At 44.2% G+C, this 25232-nt stretch overlaps 2 protein-coding genes across 5 annotated transcripts in view; one reads left to right on the top strand and one right to left on the bottom strand.

The window, feature by feature from the left end:
* Positions 1–240: 240 nt before the first annotated feature.
* LOC130383092 (trifunctional purine biosynthetic protein adenosine-3-like) lies at positions 241–23272 on the top strand. The gene is made up of 9 exons (XM_056591141.1): positions 241–515; positions 925–1176; positions 2672–2824; positions 3207–3410; positions 3760–3939; positions 4240–4370; positions 20754–20895; positions 21151–21266; positions 21617–23272. The coding sequence occupies exons 1-9, from the start codon at positions 278–280 to the stop codon at positions 21812–21814; spliced, it is 1614 nt and encodes a 537-aa protein (XP_056447116.1). The 5' UTR covers positions 241–277; the 3' UTR covers positions 21815–23272.
* cep70 (centrosomal protein 70) overlaps positions 18526–25232 on the bottom strand; it is a 32090-nt gene continuing 25383 nt past the window's right edge. For 2 of the 4 annotated variants that reach the window (XM_056591139.1, XM_056591137.1), the window contains exons 12-15: positions 24525–24689; positions 24062–24168; positions 22986–23065; positions 18526–22873 (exon numbers count right to left, since the gene is read on the bottom strand). In XM_056591139.1, the coding sequence (XP_056447114.1) occupies positions 22812–22873; positions 22986–23065; positions 24062–24168; positions 24525–24689 (414 nt within the window). In that variant the 3' untranslated portion in view covers positions 18526–22811. Of the gene's footprint in view, positions 23066–24061; positions 24169–24520; positions 24690–25232 lie in introns of all 4 variants that reach the window. The other 2 variants (XM_056591140.1, XM_056591138.1) reach the window with 2 other exon arrangements.

Below are 25232 nucleotides of genomic sequence, written 5' to 3'. Positions count from 1 at the left end.
TACTGGGAACGATGTGTGAAGTGGGCTCTCCGTTCTTCCCCTTCCTCCCCCAGAGGGAGGAGGAGAGGGGGAGGTACAGAGGACGAGGGAGGAACAGAGAGGGAGGAATGGAGGAACACAGAGGGAGGAGAGAGGGGGAGAGGGAGCGGGAGGAACAGAGAGGGAGGGCTGGAGGAACAGGGTGGGAGAGGGAGGAACAGGGTGGAAGAGGGAGTAACGGAGAGGGGGAGGGAGGAAGAGGGAGGGAGCACTTTCATTTGAACATGTATGCGTTACTATGACGACTAAGCGAAGCTTCCTGTCTCCCGGGGGTCAGGTCGCCCAGGCGTGCGGGAAGCACGACACCCTGGGCCAGGACCTGGTGGCCATGTGCGTGAACGACGTCCTTGCCCAGGGGGCGGAGCCTTTGTTCTTCCTCGACTACTTCTCCTGCGGAACCCTGGACGTGGGCGTGGCCTCGTCCGTCATCGGGGGCGTGGCCGCCGCCTGTCGTTTGGCCGGGTGTGCTCTGCTGGGTGAGCGGAGCAATTAGCGAGAGGCGTTCTTTACCTTTTTTAATTGGGTTTGGTTTCAAACGCCGGGCTAGAATTGGATTGCTCATGGGCTGAATGTGGATCATTGGATTGAAAATGTTGGAGTGGAACCGCAGAGTAGCAATAAACGGGTCATGTGTAACTGATAAAGTTACATTGTCTTTTCAAAAAAAATAAATGGGAAATATGAATTCTCTGTGCGGGCATTTATGTATCCAATTGGCTGATATGTTTAATTTTCATTATTTAATAATAACTCTCTCCTATTCTCTCTGTCTCTCTCCCCCCCGTGTGTGTGGTGTGTGTGTGTGTGTGTGTGTTGTGTGTGTGTGTGTGTGTGTGTGTGTGTGTGTGTGTGTGTGTGTGTGTGTGTGTGTGTCCCTCTCTCCAGGGGGTGAGACGGCAGAGATGCCGGGCACCTACGGCCCCGGCGAGTACGACTTGGCTGGGTTCTGCGTTGGCGCTGCTGAGCGGGCGTCGCTGCTGCCCCGCCTGGCCGACATCGCCGCCGGCGACGTCCTCCTGGGCGTGGCCTCCTCCGGCGTCCATAGCAACGGCTTCAGCCTGGTGCGCCAGGTGATGGGCCGTGCCGGGCTGGGCTACGGGGCATCAGCACCCTTCGGAGAGCCGGGACGCACCCTGGGTGAGGAGGAGGAACGCCAAGGGGGCAGAGGAGAGGGTTGGAGGGAAAAGTTCAGTTTTTAAGACAAGGGGAGAGGGTTTGAGGGGAGAGGGTTCGAGGAGAGCAGTTCAGTGTTCTATTGAAGAATGTGCGTGTGTGTGCTGGGACCACTTTATCCAAGACGGCAACTCCGGTCAGAGAGTAGACACTTCTTGAATAGACGAATGACATGAATAATCAAATGAATGAAGGAATGAATGAATAAATGTATGAATGGTTTTCTGTGAGACAGAATAAGAAAACCGACAAATAATTATTACAAGATTTACATACTAAAACAATTGGCTTTAGCAACATCCCATAAATATAAACATAACTGGCATAAATTGCTTCCACATACACACGTTAACAGTAAACATTGAAGACAGTTAACAGTGCAATATAACAGGCGACAACGGCGCGGCAGAGTGACGTACACGTATGCTATGTCTTCACGAGGTGCAGGCTTATACACTAGCTGCCCGATTAGTGAGTGAATCAACAAACAAAATAGAAGAAACCAGCTGAAATACACAAAATCACGGCCATTCTGTGGAACAGAATTGCGGACTGCATCTAACATTTATCCTACATAAATATACGTTAATATACGACGTTCAGTATTAACTCACTCTTCACAAACTTATCTCTGTCGTGGCGGGTTATGCAATCGCGGCGCAACAAGCTTTGACGTAGCCCCGTGCACCTAGTAAAACTCAAGGACCCTACGGCGCTACCTGGGCTGGGCTGTCCCAAGTGCCTGAATAGAAATAAATGTGTGTGTGTGTGTGTGTGTGTGTGTGTGTGTGTGTGTGTGTGTGTGTGTGTATGTATGTTATATGTGTATGTATGTATGTATGTATGTATGTATGTATATGTATATATATATATGTATGTGTGTATGCAGTACGATATAACTAATAGGGAATTTACAACCGGGTCAGTGTTTGAAGAGAGAGTGTTTGACGGTCCAGTGTTTGAAGGGAGAGTGTTTGAGGGGAGTATTTCAGTATTTGAGACCTCATTATTTAAGAGGGGAGGAGAGGAGTTCAGTGTTTTAGGGAAGAGAGTCTTTAGAGGAGATTTTTGAGTGTAGTGTAGAGGGAGTATTTGAGATGATGGTATTTTAGACGAGATGGCTTGAGAGAGGAGTCGAGAGTATTTGAGAGTAACGTACTGATCCCACTACTTATCACATCTTAGCCGGGATTGGTTGGGGATCAAGCTCTCCTTGTCCGTTACTAGTGCATGTGATGCAAGACTTCTCAAAGCTGGAGAAGAATGCAAGCGAAAGGAATGGATGTTTCTTTAGGGTGGTTTAGTTCAAAATAAATCCCCTGTTTTTCTCGTAACAACTCTGCAATCTTTCCGTAAAACATATTTTTAAAGGAGTTGCTTCAGAAAAAGCGTGTCCTAAACGACTTTATTCATGAAAATACAACCACGCATTCTTCTGTTTTATTTGTGTGTTTTCCAGGCGAGGTTTTGCTCACGCCCACAAAGATATACAGCCGCCTGCTCCTGCCCATCCTGCGCAGTGGTGCGGTGAAGGCCTACGCCCACATCACAGGGGGTGGGCTCTTGGAGAATATCCCCCGCGTTCTGCCCAATGAGCTGGCAGTTGATCTAGGCAAGAGCCCTACCTCTCCCCGCACACTGTCAATCAAGCACTTGTTCGAATTTTTTTAATTTTCGTAATTTACGATTCTTATAAAGTAATACAAATTACGAATATTTCTGTGTGCTCACCAATCATTCTGATTGAATTAATTATTTCCAATCAATAATCATGTGTGTGTGTTTTCATATATGTTTCTAACTTGGTGTTTGCATTAGTTTTCTTGTTCTCGATCAATCACTCAGATCGGTGTGTGTGTGTGTGTGTGTGTGTGTGTGTGTGTGTGTGTGTGTGTGTGTGTGGGTGTGTGTGTGTGGGTGTGTGTGTGTGTGTGTGTGTGTGTGTGTGTGTGTGTGTGTGTGTGTGTGTGTGTGTGTGTGTGTGTGCTCTACAGACGCGTCCCGCTGGTCCATCCCCCCCGTGTTCTCCTGGCTCCAGGAGGCCGGTGACATCAGCGACGAGGAGATGGCCCGCACCTTCAACTGCGGCCTGGGCGCCGTGCTGGTGGTGGCAACCGCCGACGCCCAGGGGGTCCTGCTTCAGCTGCAAGCCCAGGAGGAGGCCTGGGTCGTGGGGTCGCTGGCCCACAAGCAGCCCGGTGAGAAGGAGACGCCGTTTCCTCTGTAGAACACAAACACATGAAGGCTTTTGGAGTATTTGTGAGGGGAGGAGAGAATTTGAGCGAAGCCAAACACGCAGAACCTTTTGATCTTTTTCTTATTCCTGTTAAGGTTGAGAAAAACTGCATGCTGCCGTCTAACTTGAACTCGTCACCTTGCATCAGCTGCTTAAGTCCTACACTGATCATAACAATATAATAATAAATGAAATGTATATAGCGCTTAATATGGCACTTTAAGACGCTTTACATATTGCCCCATCAAAACTGTGTAAATAATGTAATGTAATAATGTATGTAATGTATCATGACGCCATCTTGTTTTTAGGGACGGAGCCTGTGGTAGTGCGTAACCTGAAGCGGAGCCTCCGCGCCGCAGGCCCCTCGGTTGACGTTGCGGCAGTCCAGGGCGAAGGTTGCCCTGACAACGGTGGAGGCAGTTGCCACGGCGATGCCGCCGGCGAACCGCGAAAAAGGACGAGGGTGGCCGTCCTCATCTCTGGCACGGGTGAGTTTTCTCCTAGGGGCATGAGGCCCTGCGGCCTTCGCAACTTGTGACCTCAATGGTTTTGCTCCATTTTACTTACTGAGCTAAAAAAGGCTAGCTTCGTAGCTAACATTTTTCTAAAGGGGCATTCAAAGAAGTTGAGGCAAGGTAGCAGCATCCTCAATGCCAAACCACCAAACCTTTTAAAGAGTTGCCCAATATCTTATGTTTATTTTTGTCATTATGGAATGAACACAGCTACACTTCCTGTTCCATATTTCATTGGCCCTTGAACAAAGATGGCCACACTATTTTGTCCAGGTACGAATCTGCAGGCGCTGATCGAGCAGGCCAAGCTGCCCTCCAGCTCGGCCGAGATCGTGCTGGTCATCTCCAACAGGCCCGGCGTGCTGGGGCTAAAGAGGGCGACGCTCGCCGGCATTCAAGCTAGGGTACAAACACACACGCGCGCTAACGCATATACACACCTTGTGAGCGATCTGCGATTTAACAGTTACACATCAATGTGCTACAAATCCAAAATGCGCTTCAAATCCAACATGCGCTACAAATCCAACATTAACAACCGTTCCAACAATAAAATCTCAACCAGAGGTTTCTTGACAAGGTCAAAGAATACGATCAATACACCGTGGAATAAAATAAACATTTCAGCTGACTAAGCAGATACAACCCATTTAATATTATAGATTAAAGTCACTTGACATATGTAATTTTTGTTCTTAACTGGGTTAAGTGGACTATACCATTCCCCTATTATCACCCAAAGGATAATTATAAATAATGTCAGTACGTTATTGATAGAAATGTTAACAGATTGCGACGCTGAGTGATTAGTAGAGAACATGTTACAAGTAGAGAACTTGTGGACAAGTGCGATGGATGAAAAACTGTTAAATTCAGCCATTTTGTCCAGCTGCAGCTGAAGTTGCAGGATTTAAATGCATGGTTAAAGGGGAATTTCAACGGTGGAAACATGAATATGTATTGACATTGGGTCCTATATGTAGTCGAATAATAAAATGAATTTCTAATTTGGTGCCGTCTTGACCGAGAAAAGGCAGAAAGTGACTTGTTGGCGCTTCCGCTGATCTAGAACTCCGCCTATCAGAGACCTCGCGGTTCCATCTACCATGCTGATTACGCGAGACAGCTTGAAAGTCAATTCACACAACATTTCTAGTGAAGAGTATTAGTTGGTGAACTCATTACTCCTCGTTTGTATTTCTTTCGTAATGGTGAACTTTTGCATGGTGCCGGGATGTTCAAGCAGGACAAGGAAAGGACAAGCAGTAAGTTTTAATCTCCTACCTAGAGATTTGGAGCATTCCAAACAGTGGCTACGGGCTTTCAATCATCCAAATTTTGGAGAAGACACAGCCATGGAAGCCGTTAAACAAAAGAAGGTTTGCAGTCTCCATTTCAAGCCGGAAGACGTCAAATTCAATGTCCTGGGAAGGAAGTGAGCCGCAATTCCGTCGATATTTACCTTTCCATATGACGACGAACCGCCTGGGATGTCTGCAACTAGCAGCGCTACACGCATTTGCCTGTAGCTAAGACTCACACTGATAATGATAACACACACTGATTCAGTCGTTTGCAGTAAAGCACCACATCTCATAGGAGTTGTATATAAGTTTGCTGTTTACAAAGTGAATCTGCCTTCTTTCGCATGATTTTGTCGCATGTTGTTCTAAAGGTACTGCCTCACTGAACGCGTTACGCGCGTTGTGCCGCGACTCTCTAATACTCGACTCCTCAGCAGCAGTGAATAAGCAAAGTTGGCAATGTAACAATAGATAGACTAGCTACGTTCTATATACGTTTGCTGTTATCGATATTTTGAAATGTCATGAAACCTGTTCCCTATGCCAAACTGTTGCAGAACTTCAAAAAGATAATGCCATTCTACCCGATTAAATGCTTTCCCATCATCGAGCGAAATAACAACTTCGGGCGTTGAGGGCGAATGACCAGAGAAAATTACATTTCAAAGTGCTCGGACATTGAAAAACAGCTGACGCCCTTTGATGAAGCCATTCTGTTCCTCTGCTATAATGACTGGAAGTTTATTTTCAAGGTGAGTTGCTAAGCTGTAAGCTAAAATCTTAACGTCAACATTAAGAAGTGAGAGAGGCCTGTACGAGGTGCAAGAGGTAGGGTCTTTTCCTTTCTTCAACAGAAGAGATATTGACGAGTTGAGGAGGAGCCAGCTTATTAATAAATTTCTTAAAAACTCAACTGGGAATCCATCGGGACAGGTGTTTTATTGTTTTGCATGGCTTTGATAGTTGATTTAATTACTTCCAAATTCAAAGGTGCATCAAGCTCATTAGCAGTAGTGGGATCAACTTTGGGGATGTCAAGATTCTGAAAAGAAGTCATTTCTGTCGTGTCTGATGATGATTCTGATTCATAAAGGGAGATATAGAACTCCCTAAAGATGTCATTTATAGACGTGGGGTCATAGAGAACTGCGCCAGTGGAATTAATCGAGAAGTAGTTTGACGTTTCAATTGATGAGCCAGGAGCCTACTCGGCTTATCACCATGTTCATAATAAGTAGCACGAGAACGTACTAGAAGTCGCTCAGCGTCGCTTGTTGTAAGGAGGTCCAACTCTGCCTGCAGATCATATCTCTCTTTCGCTAGACTCTGGGATGGGTTAATAGCATTTTGTCCATCAATATCCCAGATTTTAGTTAGGAGTTCATTTAGCCTGGCCTTACAGGTTTTATTGCGATGAGCTGAGTAACAAATAATTTGACCACGCAAACAGGCTTTGAGCGATTCCAATAATTATGAGTAAGAGACAGTCGTCTTTGTTAATAGCTATAAATTCATCAATTGAGGACAATATAAAGGTGTTGAACGCAGCATCAGACAGTAGCAGTGTTAAACCTCCAGGGTGAGGAGAAAAGTTTTATATTGAGTCGAGCCTGCACTGCAGAGTCTGAGCGATGCCTCACTGCAGGCTTTTGCCCTTATGTCGAGGGAATTTGGGCGCACGATGTCCACCCTCGTCCAGACTTGCCGCCAAGTTTGGCTGGCTCAATCACCCCTGACGGAGACATGCAGGAAGGTCCTTAGTGCCAGTGGTACCAGGGGAGTTTTTTGGGGCATCTGCCCTGGAGGCACTGGAGAGGGCTGCCCGGGCAAGGCAGACCAGACGGGAGCTATCTGGGCTCCACAGGGGCATGTCCGCTCCTAGCAGGCCTAGGGGCCCCTTGTCCCCCAGCGGCGCCCTCAGCCTCAGTACCCAGTGGCCTACGGAGGTCTCAGCGGCCTGTTCAACAGCCTGTTCAACAGCCCGCGGAGGGGTTTCGGACCCCTAAGCGCCCCCCCTGGCAGCCACGTGCCTCGCAGCCTAACCAACGCCCCACCAGAGCCTCAGGAGGCCGAGGGGGCAGGCGTTAGGCCCATGGGGTCTTTGTTTTTCCAAGCAGCAGCTCAGTTACTGGGCTGCCTGTACTTCAGACCCTTGGGTAGTTTCCACCTTAACCCAAGGGTACGAATTGCAGTTCTGAAGCCGGCCCCTAGCCTTCAGCCGGGTCAAGATGACTATCGTCAGCTTAGGTCTGAGTCAGGAGTTGTCCGCTCTCCTGGCCAAGGGCGCCTTCGAGCCAGTGGATCCTCGGCTGCACCCCAGAGGTTTCTACTCGTGGCAAAAAAAGACGGCGGATTCCGTCCTATTCTCGACCTGAGGGGACTAAACCAGTTCCTCAAGGTACTACCCTTCCACATGCTCACCACATCAGACACACTGCGGGTGGTTGCCAGGGGCGAGTGGTTCACCACCGTAGACCTGAAGGACGCTTACTTCCACGTCCCGATTGCGTCACACCATCAGTGCTTCCTGAGGTTTGCCTTTCGCGGCCGGCACTTCCAGTTCAGGGTACTTCCCTTCGGCCTCTTCCTCTCTCCAAGGGTATTCACCAGGGTTGTGGCGGCAGCTCTCGCACCCCTGCAAAAGCAGGGCATGAAGGTCCTGCCGTATTTGGACGACTGGCTGGTCTGCGCACCGTCCCAGTCTCAGGTGGCCGGGGATACGGCTCACGGCCCGGCTGGGCCTGACGGTGAATCTGCTGAAGAGTCTCTTGGACCCATCCCAGCAGGTCACATACCTGGGGATGGTTCTGGACTCAGACGCCATGAGGGCCTCTCTGTCACCGCGGTGGGTGAACAACATCCTCCTCCGCCTCCCCCTCTTCGAGTGTGGCAGGATGGTGCCATCCTGTTCCTCCAGCTCCTGGGCAAACTTACAGCTGCCTCAACTGTGGTGCCTCTCGGCTTGCTGTCCCTGCGGCCACTGCAGATGTGGCTAAACAGCCTCCATCTGGACCCTAAGTGGCACAGCCACAGGAAGGTCAGGGTGTCGCAGCGATGCCTCCTTTCTCTGTCCCCATGGAGAAGGAGGCCATATCTGTCGGCCGATGTGCCCATGGGCGCCATCCCGTCCCGTCGGGAGTTGGTCACAACCGACGCTTGCCTCTCGCGATGGGGAGTGGTGTGGCAGGGCAGGACTGCCCAGGGGCAGTGGCCGGCCCAGAGCAACGCACACATCAACGTGCTAGAGCTCCGTGCGGTGCAGCTAGCACTCATCTACTTTCTGCCTCAGCTAGAAGGCAAGCACGTGTTGGTCCGATCGGACAGCTAGTCCACTGTTGCCTAGATCAACCATCAAGGGGGCACTCGGTCCGCACGGCTTCTCCGGGTATCTCAGAGCCTGCTGACCTGGGCATATCCCCGCCTGGCCAGCGTGGCCACTACAGGGCCCGACCCACAGCTGAGGTTCTGTAAGCCGACCGTCAGGAACACCATCCTGAATGCCAGAGCGCAAACCAAAACCAATCGACTAGGGCACAGTACGAGAACAGGTGGAAACTGTTCTCCGACTGGTGTAACGGGAAGGCAGTAGACCCAGTACGCTGCCCTGTGGCCACCGTTCTGGAGTTCCTGCAGTCCCTCCTTGATAGTGGTCGCTCCCACTCCACCCTGAGGGTCTATGTGGCGGCTATTTCGTCCCAGCACGAAAGGGTCGACGGAGCCACGGTTGGGTGCCACAGGTTGTTTTCGCGAGAAGATTCTAGGAACAGATCCTCTAACGCCACCGGAAGTTATAGCTTCCCGGTGTCACGTGGGGGTCACAGGTGACTATGTTGGTATTGGGTACTTGAAATGCGCATGCGCGAGGTGGATATATCCAGTGCTTTAAGCACCGCCTCTGCCGGTCATCCAGGATTCATAGAACCGTAGTTACATCTGTAACTTTCTGCTAGTGGTATGTGATTTATACCGTTAGGGAGAACATATTGGCACACAAATCCATGTAAGCTATTGTTAACTACTCCAATCAGATCCAGTTAAAAATAGAAACATAAAAACATAAATTACAGCTACAAAAGCCACCAAATGTATGAAATTGTCCATGAGTAGAGTTGAACAAATGTCAGTCGTCCAACGTAAACAAAAATATTAGGTGACAACTGGAGGCATAAAATAGGTTATAAGAAAAGTGTCAACAACTCACCAAGACTTTTGTAGAGTGAACTGGATAACCAGGATCGCAGCAATTCACAGCATGCTATGCGATTTTATTTATTCAGTGTTTTAATCCATTTCTTAGCCTCCTCTGGGGAAGTGAGTCGCGCTGTACACCACATAGGTGATGCGAAGCCGTGCAGGAAAGAGGATACCAAACCTGACTTCATCGATGTCTCATAGCAGGTGGCGGACCTCGGTGAAAGCGACGCAAGCCCGGGCCGTCTTTGGAGTGTAGTCCGGGAACACGGAGATGGACATGTTGCGCAGGTTAATCCATTGTATCTCATTGGATCTGTAGCCTTTCTGAGAATCTTGTTGCATTCGGTGTAGTAGTGAAGACTTGCCACAATGGCGCGGGGACGGCCACCTGGTGCGGGCTTAGGCATCAGAGTACAGTGAGATCTATCGACTAACGGCTCTTTCCAGAGCGAGAAGACATCCATCAGCAGCTTGGAAACATGCGAAAGCTGCGAATGCTGAATTGGGGTCATCCTCCGGGACTCCGATAATTCGGATATTCTGGCGCTACGATCTCGATTCCAAGTCATCGCATTTGTTTTCCATTTTAGCCGCCTCCTGTGTCAATTGCTCCACTTTGGCTTGGAGGGCCAGGATGTCGTCAGTGCAGGTAGAGAGGGACAGCTCCACCTCAGCTACAGTGCCCCTCAAGCTAGCAATATCCTGGCGGACAGACTGGAGGAGGGCTCCGTTTTAAAGGCTAGGAGTTCGGTCTTAATTGAACCGAGGGTCTCAGCCAAGGCTTCCCGGAGCTCCAATTTGAACATTGCCGCGACATCCACACGGAGAGCCGACAGAACCTCAGTTCTGAGCGTAGCCACATCCATAATTTGCCGCGGTGGCTTCAGCGGAGGCGGAGATTCAGGAGAGGGCGAGGATTGAGTCTCTGCAACGGGCCGCAGGTGAGGCTGAATGCCGTTTCCTTTATTCGCCTTGGGGGCATGATAACGGCAGGAAAGCAAACCAAATGTGGTAAATAAAAGTTCAATAAAACTGATGGGGGAGAAAAAAGTGCCTACAATTTCGAAATTAAATAAACTGCAGGAGCTGAAAGTAATGTGACCTACATGCTGCTTCACCAAGCCGGAAGTCGATAATGGTTATAATTGACATTTCTCTGGGCCAATCGGAATCTCAGCACTTGGTTCAGAATCTTGAAGCACCCACACCAACTGAGCTCGCCTTTGGATGAGACGCCTGGCTACCGCGCGAGTCTGATGGAAACTCTTCACGTCAATTTGAAGTAGGGGTGTAGGCCTACTGTATAAACGGTATAGAAAGTACACCAGTGTGAATTTGCGCTACGGTATGGATTTTTAAGTTACCATGTGACCGGTAGACAGTGTTGTGTGTAACGTGTAACAAAGTAAGTAACGCGTTAATACAGTAACCTAACTACTGTTTCATGTAAAAAAGTAAAGTTACGCACAACTACTGAAAATATGGTAACGAAACGTAGTTCCTTTTTCAATTCGGCGCCACGTTACTTTTTCCCAGGGACAGATTTGACAGCGATACTGCCTTCTTAGGCAGTATGCTATTGCGCAAGCACGCAGGCGCGCAGCAAGCACTCCTGCGTGCTTGCGCAATAGTCCCTTCACAAGCTCTCATTCCACACCGTACGAGACAGACGCTGGTAACGTGAAGCTGTCTCTGCAATCAGACATTGCTTCCGCAGGCATTTTGAAAGCCAGTCCTTACGACAAAATGCCAGCGGTGGAACGCGATAACAAACGGCGTCACTCTTTGCCTGTCTAAGGACATGGTTCCCTTTCAAAATGTCGATAGAATGGGGTTTAAAGAGATGGTCAAAACACTCGATCCCAGGTACGCGTTACATGCCCGCACACCCTTCAGCCAAATTGAGGTGCCAAAATATACGGCTAGATACGCAAGCAAATGGAGAAATAAATCCATACTATTAAACATTTGTGTTTTTCAAAGATGGAAGTAACTTGAGAAAGATTGTAATTTTTTTTATGCCGTTTTTCTGCCTTTCCAGTATTTTACCCCTTGAGGCATTTATATCGAAATTAGAAGATAAAAATTAACATACAGTGATATAATAACGTTACCGTCTATGCCTCAAATCATACCGTGATATACATTTTAGTCCATACCGTACAGCCCTAATTTGAAGGAACTATCTTTTGTTAAATTCGAGGTAAGTCAAGCTTTTTGGAGCAAGAACAGCTATTTGTTTGCTTGATTCAACTAACATTACACCGATGATTTACTGACCTTTTTTACTGAGGAGTTTGCAGGTCTGCATAGAACCCAACTCCATCTTTCTCTACTCTGCTCTTCTGGGACACCTCCAGTAGTGCCTTTTTAGATGCTCCCTGTACATATATTATAATTTATTTAGTTTTGCCTTGTTTATTTTAAATGTCTACCCATGACACAATTCTTTCATTTGTGAATAAAAAATATAATGTAACTCCTGCTCTGTCTGCACCACCAAAGTTCAACATTACAAACTTGGAAGGAGGTAACTGATTTAGACTTATAATACTTTATAAAAAATGATTTATGACCGTTATTCTGCTATTGTTTTTATCTAAGGCAACAGTAGCTTAGTAGCTTCACTTGTGAAATTTTGGTCGTCCAATAATATTATTTCTAGAATATACACTTGGAGCAACACTACTAAGGAATACAACAACGTGAATTTGAGCCATTTATTTCAAGAAATATAAACAAATACATATGTAACAATGAAGCTTATAGTTCCTCCTGAGCATCGTCAGCTTCTTGGTGCCCGCAGTACTGGCCGTCTGGAGCTGGATATTTTAGTCGGATGGTCTGCACGACGCAAGTAGGTAGAACGACACGACAGCCTCTGCCCAAGCTCTCGCCTCTCAGGACCCATTCCAGAAAGTGTCGGTAGGCTGTTAGGTGGTATTTTCAATGTACACTAACTGTGTACATTAAGCACACAGTTAGTGATAGATGCTCTTTATGAAGTTAACATGCCACGATAGTAAGAGAAAAAAAATAAAAACACTCACTTTTCAGTAGGGCTGGCCCGAATGCCATTTTTCAGGCTTCGAATACTCGTTGGTTTTTCCCGAGCAAATATTCAAATACTCGTTCCAGAAAAAAACACCATCGAAAACAACATTAATAATCCCTATATACTCCCTGGAACCGATTTTTTTTTTTTTTTGAAGATTTAATAGCTTTTGAACGTTAATTAGGCCTAAGTAGGTTGAAGTTCCTTAGTTTTCCCCCGTGAAATCGAACAGCTGTTGTTCCGTTCCAAATCAGCTGTCCTCTGCCATCTCAGCCCTTATGGGAGCTTTTCAATTCATCCTGGAACGTGAATCTTTTCAGGGAATTTGTACAATAAATCCATAACAAATACCGAATATTGATTGTCTTATGTGTCCATATTATATCCATTATATGACCGGGTATTCCCAAGATGCTCACGCTCTGCAGCAAGCCAGTCACAGTTTGCGCGTTTTGAACAACTTGAACAAAACTCAGGAAAACAGTACGTTGGAAGAGATTGAACAAAACCAAATGGAACACGAGGGTGACGCAACGGGGAAAATGAACCAAGCTAAAACACTGAGAAGGGCTTGCTAGCATCGGTAAGGATATAAGAGAGCTCATGCAACAATTCCACAACGAACTGAAAACATTCAAGGACGAAGCTTAAAAGTGAAATTAAAAATGAAATAAAGCAAGAAATCGCCTATCTCAGACAGGATATTGACCACAAGCTCACGGAAAACAATGAGGAATTATAGGAGCAAAAAACGGACATAACTGAAGCACAGGCCCACATAGCAGAGCTGGAAGAATGTAACGCAGGGGCGAGCGACATGCTCGCTAAGGTGGTGAAGCAGACACGCCAGATGCAGGACAAACTAACAGACCTAGAAGCGAGATCACGGAGGAACAATGTAAGGATTTTTGGCCTGCCCGAGGACACAGAAGGAGCCTCTGTCGCCGAATACCTGGGCAAGTTGCTAAAAAAGGAGCTGAAGTTACCCGACGGAACCAATCTGCAAATTCAGGGAGCACACAGAGCTCTCACACGAAAACCGAATCCAGGCGGCACTCCGAGATCAATAGTAGTTAATTTCCTTCAATTTGAAACCAAGGAGATGGTCCTACAGAAAGTCTGGGAGAAGAAGGGGCTACAGGTGGGCGACAAAATAATCAATTTTGACCACGACTACCCCACTGAGATTGTGCAAAAACGAAAACGTATCTAAATATCAAGAAGATCCTGAAAGAAAGAGCCATCCGTTTCCAAACCCCATTCACGAAAATAAGAATCCATTGGAACAACGGTGTGCGGACCTACGACAGTGCGCGGGAGGCAGCGGAGGACCTGACAGCCAGGGGAATACCTGTGTACGTGCCGGGTGATGACGCGGAGCCTGCGGAGGAGTGGAACCGAGGTGAACGGGGATGGAAACGAGCAGGACGCCCGAGAGTGATGACGGATGTGGCGGCACAGCGAGCGAAGGAAAAGTTGCAAGGTTTCCAGCGGAGAGCCGACAATTAATGCCCCAGACAGAGTGGAAGATAACAGCGCTGCAAGGTAACACGCACGGCTTCATTTAATTAATTAACGTATGAAAACGGAGACAGGGCGAGGGAGAGCCATCAATGTTGGACAGTTCTAGGCTGGGGGTATTGCCGTTTTTACGGATATTGGCTCCGGGTCTAGGGATGAGCCCTCACAGGAGAGGATTACTCATCCACCCACCAACAGGGACTTGGGGGGAGAGGAGAAGAATGACCCCCATTTGGAAGTTCGATAATGTTCATATTGTTCTTATTTCTGTTTATGTTCACGTAAGTTTTAGCTGCTTGGGAAAATATGTACACACATTACTGAAGCAATATGGTAAGTCATGAATTAAAGATAATGTCTTTAATGTAAATGGTCCAAATTCACCTAAGAAGAGAGGACTGGTCTTGACAAAATTGAAAAAAGAAAAACAACATGTTATATTTTTCAGGAGACCCATCTGTGCCAAACAGAACACGAAAAATGTAAGAAATTAGGCTATAAAAATTCATACTACAGTACATATAAACAAAGTCGTAAGAGAGGAGTTAGGATATTAATTCCAAATTCAACTACATTTGTTTCTGAGAAGGTAATTAAGGATAAAGAGGGAAGATATGTAATAGTGAAGGGCTAACTAGACACGGAGACTGTAACGTTGATAAATGTATATGCTCCTCCAGAAAGCAATAAGCAATTCTTTAAAACACTATTTAATGTCATAGCGACGGAATCAGAAGGAGTTTTAATTTGTGGGGGGGATTTCAACATAACCATGAACCAATGTCTGGATACAACCAGTTTGAAAGGGAGCAATAAACAAATCAAAATTTGTAAAGATATCCTTGGAAGAGATGGGAATGATGGACATATGGAGGAACCTCAATCCTCTTGAAAGGGATTTCACACATTATTCGGCAATGCACAATGTGCACTCAAGAATTTATTATTTTTTTATCAATAAAGTTGACGGATACAGAGTAACCGAGTGTATCATTGGGGGGGCAGATGTATCGGATCATAATAATAATTAATAAAATAATTTCTAAAATTACATCTTAATGCCAGGAAAAGACAAACAATCTGGAGACTTAATGTGGGAATGCTTAATGATAAAAGTTTAGTGGAGGAATTAAAGAAAGAAATTGGGCAATATATGGAAGACAATAGTAACGGAGAAGTTGACACACACATTGTTTGGGATGCCCTGAAGGCGGTTGTTCGAGGGAAAGTAATAGCTAAAACCTCTAAAATAAAGAAACTTAAAGCAGAGGCGTACCAGAACTACTCTTTAAGATTAAGAGAACTGGAACAGCAATATCAAAAGACAAACAACCCGAATATATGTAAAAAAAATTAGGGATACCAAAACTAAGATAAATGATATATTAATGGACGAATATGGAAAAAATAACATATTTATGACGCAAAATTATTATGAAATTGGCCCAAGAGCAACTAAACTCCTAGCAAAACGTGTACGAAAACAACAAGCAGTTAATACCAGACATACAATTAAGGATCCATGCACCAATGAGACGATAGCCGAGCCGGAAAATATAGAAAGAGTATTTAGGGGGTTCTATGAAAAATTATATACACAACCGGCTGCTGCGAACGAGGAAGAAACTAGAACCTTTTTAAACGAATTGGATTTACCGTCGATTGGCACTTACCAAAATGAAAGATTAACAGCAGACATTACAAGGGAAGAGATTATTTATGCTATAAAATCATTGAAAAACAATAAATCTCCAGGGAGTGATGGTTATCCTGCAGAGTGGTACAAGATTTTTAAGGAGGAACTGCTACCAGCTCTCCAGACTTCCTTTAATTGGACTCTAAAAGAAAACAAAACACCACCAACATGGGAAGAAGCAATTATATCAGTCATTACAAAACCAGGCAAAGATAAGGATAGATGTGAAAATTATAGACCGATCTCAATACTAAATTTAGATTATAAACTATATAAGTCAATCATCTCTAAAAGAATAAATACCTTCATTACAGAATTAATTGACGAAGATCAAACGGGATTCATATCGGGCCGCCAAACCCAAGATAGTATACGCCGAACTCTACAAATAATTGGCAATGCAAGAAGAGAGAAACAAAGCACTGTACTGGTTAACATTGACGCGGAGAAGGCATTCGACTGTGTGAATTGGAAATTCCTTTATCAGGTGTTGGAACGATTCGGATTTAATACTAAATCAGTACAATTGATTAAAACACTTTATCAAAACCCCTCTGCTAGAATTAAAATTAATGGAAGTTTGTCCAAGAAAATATATCTACAGAGATCGACCAGACAAGGATGCTGTATGTCGCCGATCCTGTTTGCGATTTTTATTGAGCCCTTAGCTCAAGCAATCCGACAAAATAAAGAACTTAAAGAGGTCACGATTAAGGGTATAGAACATAAATTGGGACTTTTTGCTGATGATTTAATAGCTTTCCTCGAACAACCCAACACGTCGCTCCCTAATTTGATGAAGCTACTACACACGTATGGCCATCTGTCAGGATATAAAATTAATGTTTCCAAAACACAGATTTTATCGTTTAATTATACCCCACCAAAAGAGATCATGGAAATATATGACCTTAAGTGGAACCTAAAGTGAATTCAATATTTGGGCGTTACGATCACTAAAAACTCCACCGACCTATATAAAGCAAATTATAACAATTTAGATCAAGAAGTAAAAAAAGATATAGCAAGATGGTCTACCCTCCTACTTGATCTAAACTCAAGAATTGAGATAGTTAAGCTTAATATATTGCCCAGGTTTCTCTATCTATTCCAATCTTTACCAATAGAGGTCCCTAGGGGTCACTTTGCTAATTGGGACAGAATGATTTCCAGATTTGTCTGGGGGGGCAAAAGACCTAGAGTCAGATACAAAACTCTTCAGCTAAGGAAAGAGAGAGGAGGTATGGGTCTACCAAAATTAAAGGAATACTATTATGCTGCTCAATTGAGACCTGTGTACTGTTGGTGTAGGTCAGAATTTAGAGCAAAATGGAAAGACATAGAAAGAGAAGTAAACCAAATTCCAATTCAACATTTCATTGGAGATAACAAACTATACAAAGAACTCAAAAATAAAATGGACCCAACAACAGTACACACGCTAGGTCTATGGTTTAAAATGGGTAGCACATGATATAAATTTCCAACCTGCATTGTATGATCCAGGATTCAAGCACTGGGTAACAATGGGAATAACAACTTGGTGTGTTTTGGTAAAAGACGGGAGGCTGGAGAGTTTTGAAAATATAAGAAGACGATATGAATTGGGAGCTCATGAATTCTATAGATACCTTCAAATGAGGGACTATTTCAAAAGGGAAATCGGGTCAGATTCTCCCAAGGAGGTGAACGGTGTCATCCAAATTATAATAAAAGCATACAGGAAAGTAACATAAGAATAATTTCCGCAATGTATAGAGGTTTGAATACTAACGACAAACATTGAACTAAATATATTAAGACGAAATGGGAAAAAGAACTCGATGTACAAATTACAGATGAAGATTGGCATGATATGTGGAGGGCACATCACTCGTCCACCAGTTCACGAACTTGGAGGGAATTCTCATGGAAGAATCTCATTTGTTTCTTATAACACCAAAAGTGAAAAGTAAGCAGCTTAACAAGAGTCAGAAATGTTGGCGGGAATGTGGGTCTTACAATGTGGACCATGCACATGTTTTTTGGAATTGTCAGAAAATAACTGTATTTTGGGAGATGGTTTGTAAAGTATTAAAGCAAATACTAGGATATGAGGTCCGCAAAAGTAGTTTGGTGCTCTATCTATGTAAATTTCAGGAAGAGAATATTATTGCGAGTGATATATATTTGATCAAAATACTGCTGGTAGCGAGCAAGAAAGCTATCACCAGACATTGGTGTTAAGAAACACCACCAACGAAGACTCATTGGTTTACTATTGTTGAAGAGATAGCAGTAATGGAGAAACTGACACACAAACTGAGACTTCAAGAAACACAATTCTACTGTAAATGGGAAAAATGGACACTTTACAGGACTCAAAATTAAGACATTGGATTGGAACAGTAGTAGATAATTACAAATTACTCAGGATATGAGAATATGAAGGTACTTCCCAGGCAGGTTTTTCTTGTTTTTTGTTTTTCTTTCTTGTTTTATTTTATTTTTATTTTTATTTCTATTGCCATTCCATTTGTTGATGTTGATATAATGTTGTAATGTTACTGTGAAAAACTGTCAATAAAGATCTAAGTGACAAAAAAAAAAGTAAAGGGAAACAAGATATCTATTCTTCCTCCACCTCTCTCGCTTCTCTGCTTGGTGTCGCTGACGCTTATACTTTGCCTCCCTCGCTCTGGTAACGTCACGTACGTGAAAAAAAACGAAACGAAGCTCCGAATACTGATTTAAGCTTCGAATACTAATTTCCGAACGAGTATTCGAATATTAGAATAATTCGGGCCAGCCCTACTTTACAGTCAGACGTCCGTTCGTCCCTGCAGGCTTTGGCTGATGTTTCGAGTTCACCTTTGGGATTCGGAAATAGGTCTCCAGGACGCCGCTGTCCATATGCAGTGCGAAACTAGGATGCTCCACAACACGTACGTCCGTGTCCTCGTCTGATTCAGATTTCGTCCAGGAGAAATCGACATCTTTGAAATTCTCTGCAGCAGACAGACTCTACCTCTGTATCCATAGGCGCACAGTGAGAGCACAGGCACCACCAATCCGCCCCAGCTCGAGCCATTCCGGGCTCCTCGTCCGCAACAGGCAGGAACTGCCTCGGCTATAGCAGCCGTAGAAGCCGCATCCTGTTCCTCTAACAGCTTCAGCTGCTCGTCGCTATATTGTGGCTCGTAAAGGTAGCCACAAACATCTGATTCGAGCATCAGATCTTCAAAATCCCCAACCTCTATATCAGATCCAGTACCTTCCGCCGTTGTCGTTAATTCAGTTTTCTCCACAGCGACCATTAGCTTAGCTTCAGATGCTGTGTTAGTTTCAGATGCTGTGTTAGTTTCTGCTGGTGAAGTCCCACCCACTGGCACTGATTTAACAGGTCTGTAGCGTCAGTGGGGTGCTTGTAGTCTTACGAGAATCCTCCCCTCTTACACTTCCTGCTTTAAATGACGCAAAAATCGTCATAGTGCGTCATTTAAAGCAGGAAGTATTGGAGATCGATACGGATCTCTGCGGTCTCTGGGGAAAATAAGGGAATGATGCACAACCATTTAAAAATATGAGTGGGTTTCTACGACACAAAGCTTAATGGAAATGGGTGAAGTTTCCCTTTAAGAGAATGTCAAATATCTAGTTTTGTTTATTTTTAGTGCTGTCAAGCGATTAAAATATTTAATGTCATAGTTAACTTACGATTAAACGCAAATCTTTTTTCTATGCTAAATATCCCTTGATTTCTTTGTCCCATTAATTATTCTCATTTTCATGCTCTTATCAACATGGAGAAGTGCATCGGCTTGCCTTGTGCAAATGTTTTTTTATCGATAACAACATTGGCATATACTGATCAAAACAGGACGATACAAAAAAAAAGCCTATGGTGCAATTAAACGATGAACCTACTAACATACTGCCTTGAACATAGCAGTCAGGCTACTGCTTCTTCGTTTTGAGCCAAAGAAAAAAATAAATAATAATAATAATAATTTGCGTTAATCGCGTGATAAAAAAATTAACGCTGTTAAAATTGGTTTGCGTTAACGCTGTTAATAACGCGTTTAACTGACAGCACTATTTATTTTATTTTTTGTTGAGTTGTCTCATACTTTTATTTTCTTGTAGGGCTACTGCAATATTTCAGTGATGCTTCAGTGTTTTACTTACCCTAACCCTTTTTTGTGTGTTAGGGTTAACCCTGAATATTATAACAAGGTAACAAATACATTCTTAGAAATGTTTGTTATGGAACGTACCACTTTTGGGCAAATATAAAATGGTATAGTAACAAAAAAAAAAAACGTTAAGAAATTTAACTGGACCTGGTTTGAAAAAAAGAAAAGTTCCATAATTTTACCCTTTCCTTTACTCCCACTTCCTCAAGATTTTCACCTCCTTCGTTCTTTCATGAGCTCATGATCGCACAAACACTATAGAGAACAGGCTGGTTTTCAATACAACAAAAATGTCAGGTTTTTTATGTAACCAAATTGTTAGATGCAGTCAGGTTTCATTCTCATTTTACTAGCCGATGATGGCCAGATGATATTACCAAGTCCAAAATCAATTGCTTTAAAGAGAAGTTATTTATCGTGCCATCAATCATTGGAATAATTGCCCACTGAATATACGGAAATGTAATAGCAAAGTCACTTTCAAGCACCATTTGAGAATGCAAATGGTGTGTAAAATTGTGTGTAGGGAATGGACATACCTACTGTATGAATGCAATACCCATGAATGTAATAACTTTATCGGAATATATTGTTCATGATGTTTATAATGATTTACTTCTTTTAGATTATCATTGTTACCTGAATTATGATTTGTATCTTGATATGTTTTGTGTCTTTATGTGTGGACTCCAGGAAGACTAGCTCGTCCCACTTTGATGACAGCTAATGGGGATCCTTTTAAACAATAAACAATCGTTAATCCCGTTGGATTTTCTATCCTCTAGATGGCAGCGACACTAATCTTTATAACGTTTGCTTGATTTTTCTTCCATGGGTACCAGGTGGTGGACCACAAGCTGTACGGCAGCCGGGCGGAGTTTGACGCCACCATCGACCGCGTGCTGGAGGAGTTTCAGGTGGAGGCGGTGTGTCTGGCGGGCTTCATGAGGATCCTCACCGGGCCCTTCGTCAAGAAATGGAACGGTGTGCATTTTTGTTAATGAGCAATGCACCTAATCCTAATTGCTCCTGACGAGCTGGCTGTCGCCTTGCGTGGTTGACTCTGCAAGTGGTGTGTGAATGTGTTTGTGGAAACACAAAGTTCTAAAGCGACTTGTTGTAAGTAGCTTTAGAACTAAAGCGTCTGGTAAGTGGCCTAAATGTAACATTTTTAAATGTTTGTCAACAAAACTTGAGGGTAAATGCTTAATGTTAAATGCCCTGTGTGTTTCCCTACAGGCAAACTCCTGAACATCCACCCGTCCCTGCTGCCGTCCTTCAAGGGCGTCAACGCCCAGAACCAGGCCCTGCAGGCGGGGGCGCGGATCAGCGGCTGCACGGTGCACTTTGTGGCCGTAAGTACCCACTGTCATTAGAGGAAAGGTGCAATGCCAAACACACCCATAAAAAAGTGTTTCACCCTTGTTTTTTTAACCCGGCAATATTTAGAACGGCAAAAAAACAGTATTCTATAGCTACGAAAATAACAGAACGCTTTATTCTATAACGACAAAATATACAGTTATTACCCTCATGTTTTACTCTATAATCGCAAAATGACAGTGTGTCAGCGTGGTACCCCTTATGTTTTTTTGGCCTAACAATATTTCAAAACGACCGTAAAATGAAAGTGCTGCGCCTTATGTGTTTAACCCGTCACCATTTTATAACCCTACGTCCCTGTTGCTCCGCCCCCCTCCCCCAGGAGGAGGTGGACTCCGGCGCCATCATCGCACAGGAGGCGGTGCCGGTGGAGGCGTCGGACACAGAGGACACCCTATCCGAGAGGATCCGCCAGGCGGAGCACAAGGCCTTCCCCATCGCCATGGAGCTGGTGGCCAGCGGGGCCGTCTGCCTCGGCCCAGATGGACGCATCGTCTGGAAGCACAGCGCACACAACTAGCCCCATTAAAACTGAAACAAAAAAAGCTCAATTTTGTTAAATGAAAAAACATGTTTGCGTTTTTCCGTCAGCCCTCAACTCTGTTGTTGCTTCCGAATTGTGTCAAGTAAGTGACGTATATGTCTGTAAAAGAGACGAACTGTCGCTATAAATTTTTTCACCATGACACTGGTAGTCATTGTTACAAAATCGGGTCATAATTTTCTGTAAAAAAAGTGTTAATTCGTTAACAGGGCTGTTGATTCCAAAACAAATGCATTTATTTAGGTCTGGGTTTATTGTATTACTTAACTATTTTAAGTAATGGAAGACTTCAATGTTTAAACCTGTGAGGAAAAGCCTTTGTGGTTTGCAAAGAGGGGACAGTGTTGCTTCAAAAATCCTTAATCCTAATATACTAATTAGTTGTATTGTTGCTAAACTGCTTTTTGAGATGTTATTGGTGGTATTCCACTGCTTGGGTGAATTATTAAAATGTTACACAATTAAATGTTCCCAAATATGAATCAAGGTAGACAAGGTAGATTGAATTTAGTCAGTTCTCCCTTTTTATTGGGTCACAGTTGGCTTGATCTAGCCACACAATCGCATATTAGATGTTTTCTTTTGTCAAGTGACAGTGAATGCTAATGGTCCAGGGGTAAGACCTACTGGTTCATCTGCTTGAGACCAGGGTTGAAGTCCTGCTTATGTCGGATGTTTTTTATACATTATGTACATTACTTCGGGCCCTTTGCTTTCGGCAATTGAAGGTGTTAGTTTTTTGTTTCTATTTCAGAGTTTGGTGTGGTTAAAGTCAGGATAAATTACATGATATCCAAGTGCTAGCAAGTTTGTACCCAACAAATTGCAGGCTGTTTATGACGAGACAATTAGATGAGTAGGTGAACAAAAGTCACATTGACGTAAATGCATTCTAATTTTATTTTAGCAGAAACAAGCAATATAATTTGCAAAATGAACAAACAAATTTCAAATTGCAAAAAGATAAAAATAATCACTGCGACTTCAGTTTCAAAGAAGTCAGGGCCGGTAGAATGCCGTCCAGACAGTCGACCTCTGGAAATAAGGTTAAGAAAAATGTATTGGTTTAAGTTTCACGCTCACGTCGAAAAAACAAGTATTCACAAAATAAAACGGCCAATGCTTTGTGCGGTCATCGGTAGTTTACCCAGAGTTAGCATCAGTTGCGTCGCCAGAGAGCGAAACGCCGGGAAGAATTCCTCATGCTCCTTCACCTTGACAATAATACTGCAGAAGGAATAGATGGTTTTACAATTAAAATTGCAGTTAGTATCAATGATGCTAAATTTAGCACCACCAAAACTAACTTCATTGTCCATAATGATAATATTAGCATCCACAATGCTAACGTAAGCATCACCAATGCTAACCAGCAGACAGCCTAGCGCTGTCTGCCGGATGGGGGCCCAGATGGGGCTTTTAGAGTTTTTCGAGGGTGTTCATTTACTATATATCCCATACCTCTCCAGTCACACATGGTGTCCCCAAAGGTTCCGTACTTGGTCCCCTTCGGTTCATCCTATACATTCTTCCCCTTGGTCACATCATACGCCGCCACGGACTACAATTTCACTGCTACGCCGATGATACCCAGCTTTATTCTCTTTAAGATCCTGCTCATCACCTACAGAGCCCTCAATAACCTTGCCCACCCGTTACCTTACAGACCTCCTCAAACGTCACTCCCCAATCTAACGCCAACCTTCTGACCCCCCCATCACAAGAACAAAGCACCGTCCCGTAGTAGGAGACAGTGCTTTCGCCAACCCTCTTGAACTCCCTGCCCCGAAACATGCGCAACTCAGACTCAATAACCTCATTCAAAAGTAAACTCAAAACTCACCTCTTCAAGAAAGCATATGACACCTGACCCCTCCCATAGTACACCTGACTCTATTCCAAACCTTTTTTTTTTATTTAGATTTCTTGTTTTTCTTTGAGTGACCTCAAAAAAAGCACTATATAAATTCTAGCTGTTATTAATATTATTATTCTTATTATTCATGTTGACAATAATATCCCTGGCTCTTGTGTCTAATTGGGGGTGCTCTTGTCTTTAATTGGATCATGGGCTTCAAACCACAACCTTTTCTGCATGTCCAGTACTAGATCAAGCCATTTCTTTAGCGCAATCGATGATGCTATCTAAACCCTGACGACCTATTCGGCTCGTAAAGGTCAAATAGAGGTCATGTTTGAGAGAGAGTTCTGGGATTTCATAACCTCGTAAGGTCGCCCTCTGCCAGAAGGTGGTGGAACTGCACCATGGGTGAGGACGAGATGGTGGCCACCTGGTTCACCACCTCACTGGGGGGGGCCTTGTTGTCTAGGTGATGACACACAAACAACACCAACCACACAAATTTACATGATGTGACCACACCCACTTTGTTTCATTGTTGAATTGATTGCCTGCCAGAAAAAGATGCAAACATCTGGAATCACTGTGTCCTATAGAATCTGTCCAATATAAAATTGCGTGCCTTTGCGTGTGTACACACGCAAAGGCAGATACACACACACGGGTTTTCTTTCCATTCAAAGCCCTCTGGGTTAAGATGATTAAATAAATGTTAAAACTATTCATGTGATTTCAAGCTGCTATCGTCCGACAAAAATATCGACATGCTATTGTTCAAGAGGCTTTGCTCAACCCAGGAAAACCTGTTTTTTTTTACACACCTAGTCCCAGAAGGTCCCGTATGTGAGTCATGGCGTTAGCCGTCTCGGCCAGCCTGCGGTACAGGTCGTTCATGCGGGGGTACACGCCGCGCAGGGAGCCCACGTCGAACAGCTTCTGGAAGTGGCCCACCATGCACTGCAGGCTGTGGCGAGTGGGGCTGCTCAGATCCTGTGGCAGTAACAAGAGCGTTATATGCATGGTTTTGAAAATGTGATGTTTCAAAAGAAACATCACATTTTCATTCAGGAAGATGAAAAAATGCTCTTACTTTTCATCGTTGTAAAAAAAAAATGGATTGATGCTTTCTTTTTTCTTTTGGTATGCTTCACTTTAAAATATTTCCAAGCTTGGAATGTATATTTGTTTTTCTGTGCCTCAATTCATCCAATATCTATATTTCTTTTTTTAAGACGATAGGGTTCCTATCTGTATTTACCATAGGGTGTGAATGGGCCTTAAAAGTACACATCAAACAATTAAACAAATAATTATAATGCGTGAGTTCACAGCTGCACGCGTACATAGAAAATGTTTTATTTTATAATTATGTTACACTTTTCCTGCTGTCGGCTCCCAGACCGTAGTCAAGGAGCACAGGGGAGAGATTCCCTCCAGGGCCAATGTTCTCTCGGGAGTAACACCCTCCAATTTGACCGGCAGTGGGTCTGCATTAGGTCGGAATATGGTCGGACTGAAGCGGCCACCGATTCT

Source organism: Gadus chalcogrammus, chromosome 5 (assembly GCF_026213295.1).
Source record: "Gadus chalcogrammus isolate NIFS_2021 chromosome 5, NIFS_Gcha_1.0, whole genome shotgun sequence".
Classification (NCBI taxonomy): Eukaryota; Metazoa; Chordata; class Actinopteri; order Gadiformes; family Gadidae; genus Gadus; species Gadus chalcogrammus.
Note: the sequence above shows the minus strand (reverse complement) of the source record. Positions and strands in the feature narration are given on the sequence as shown.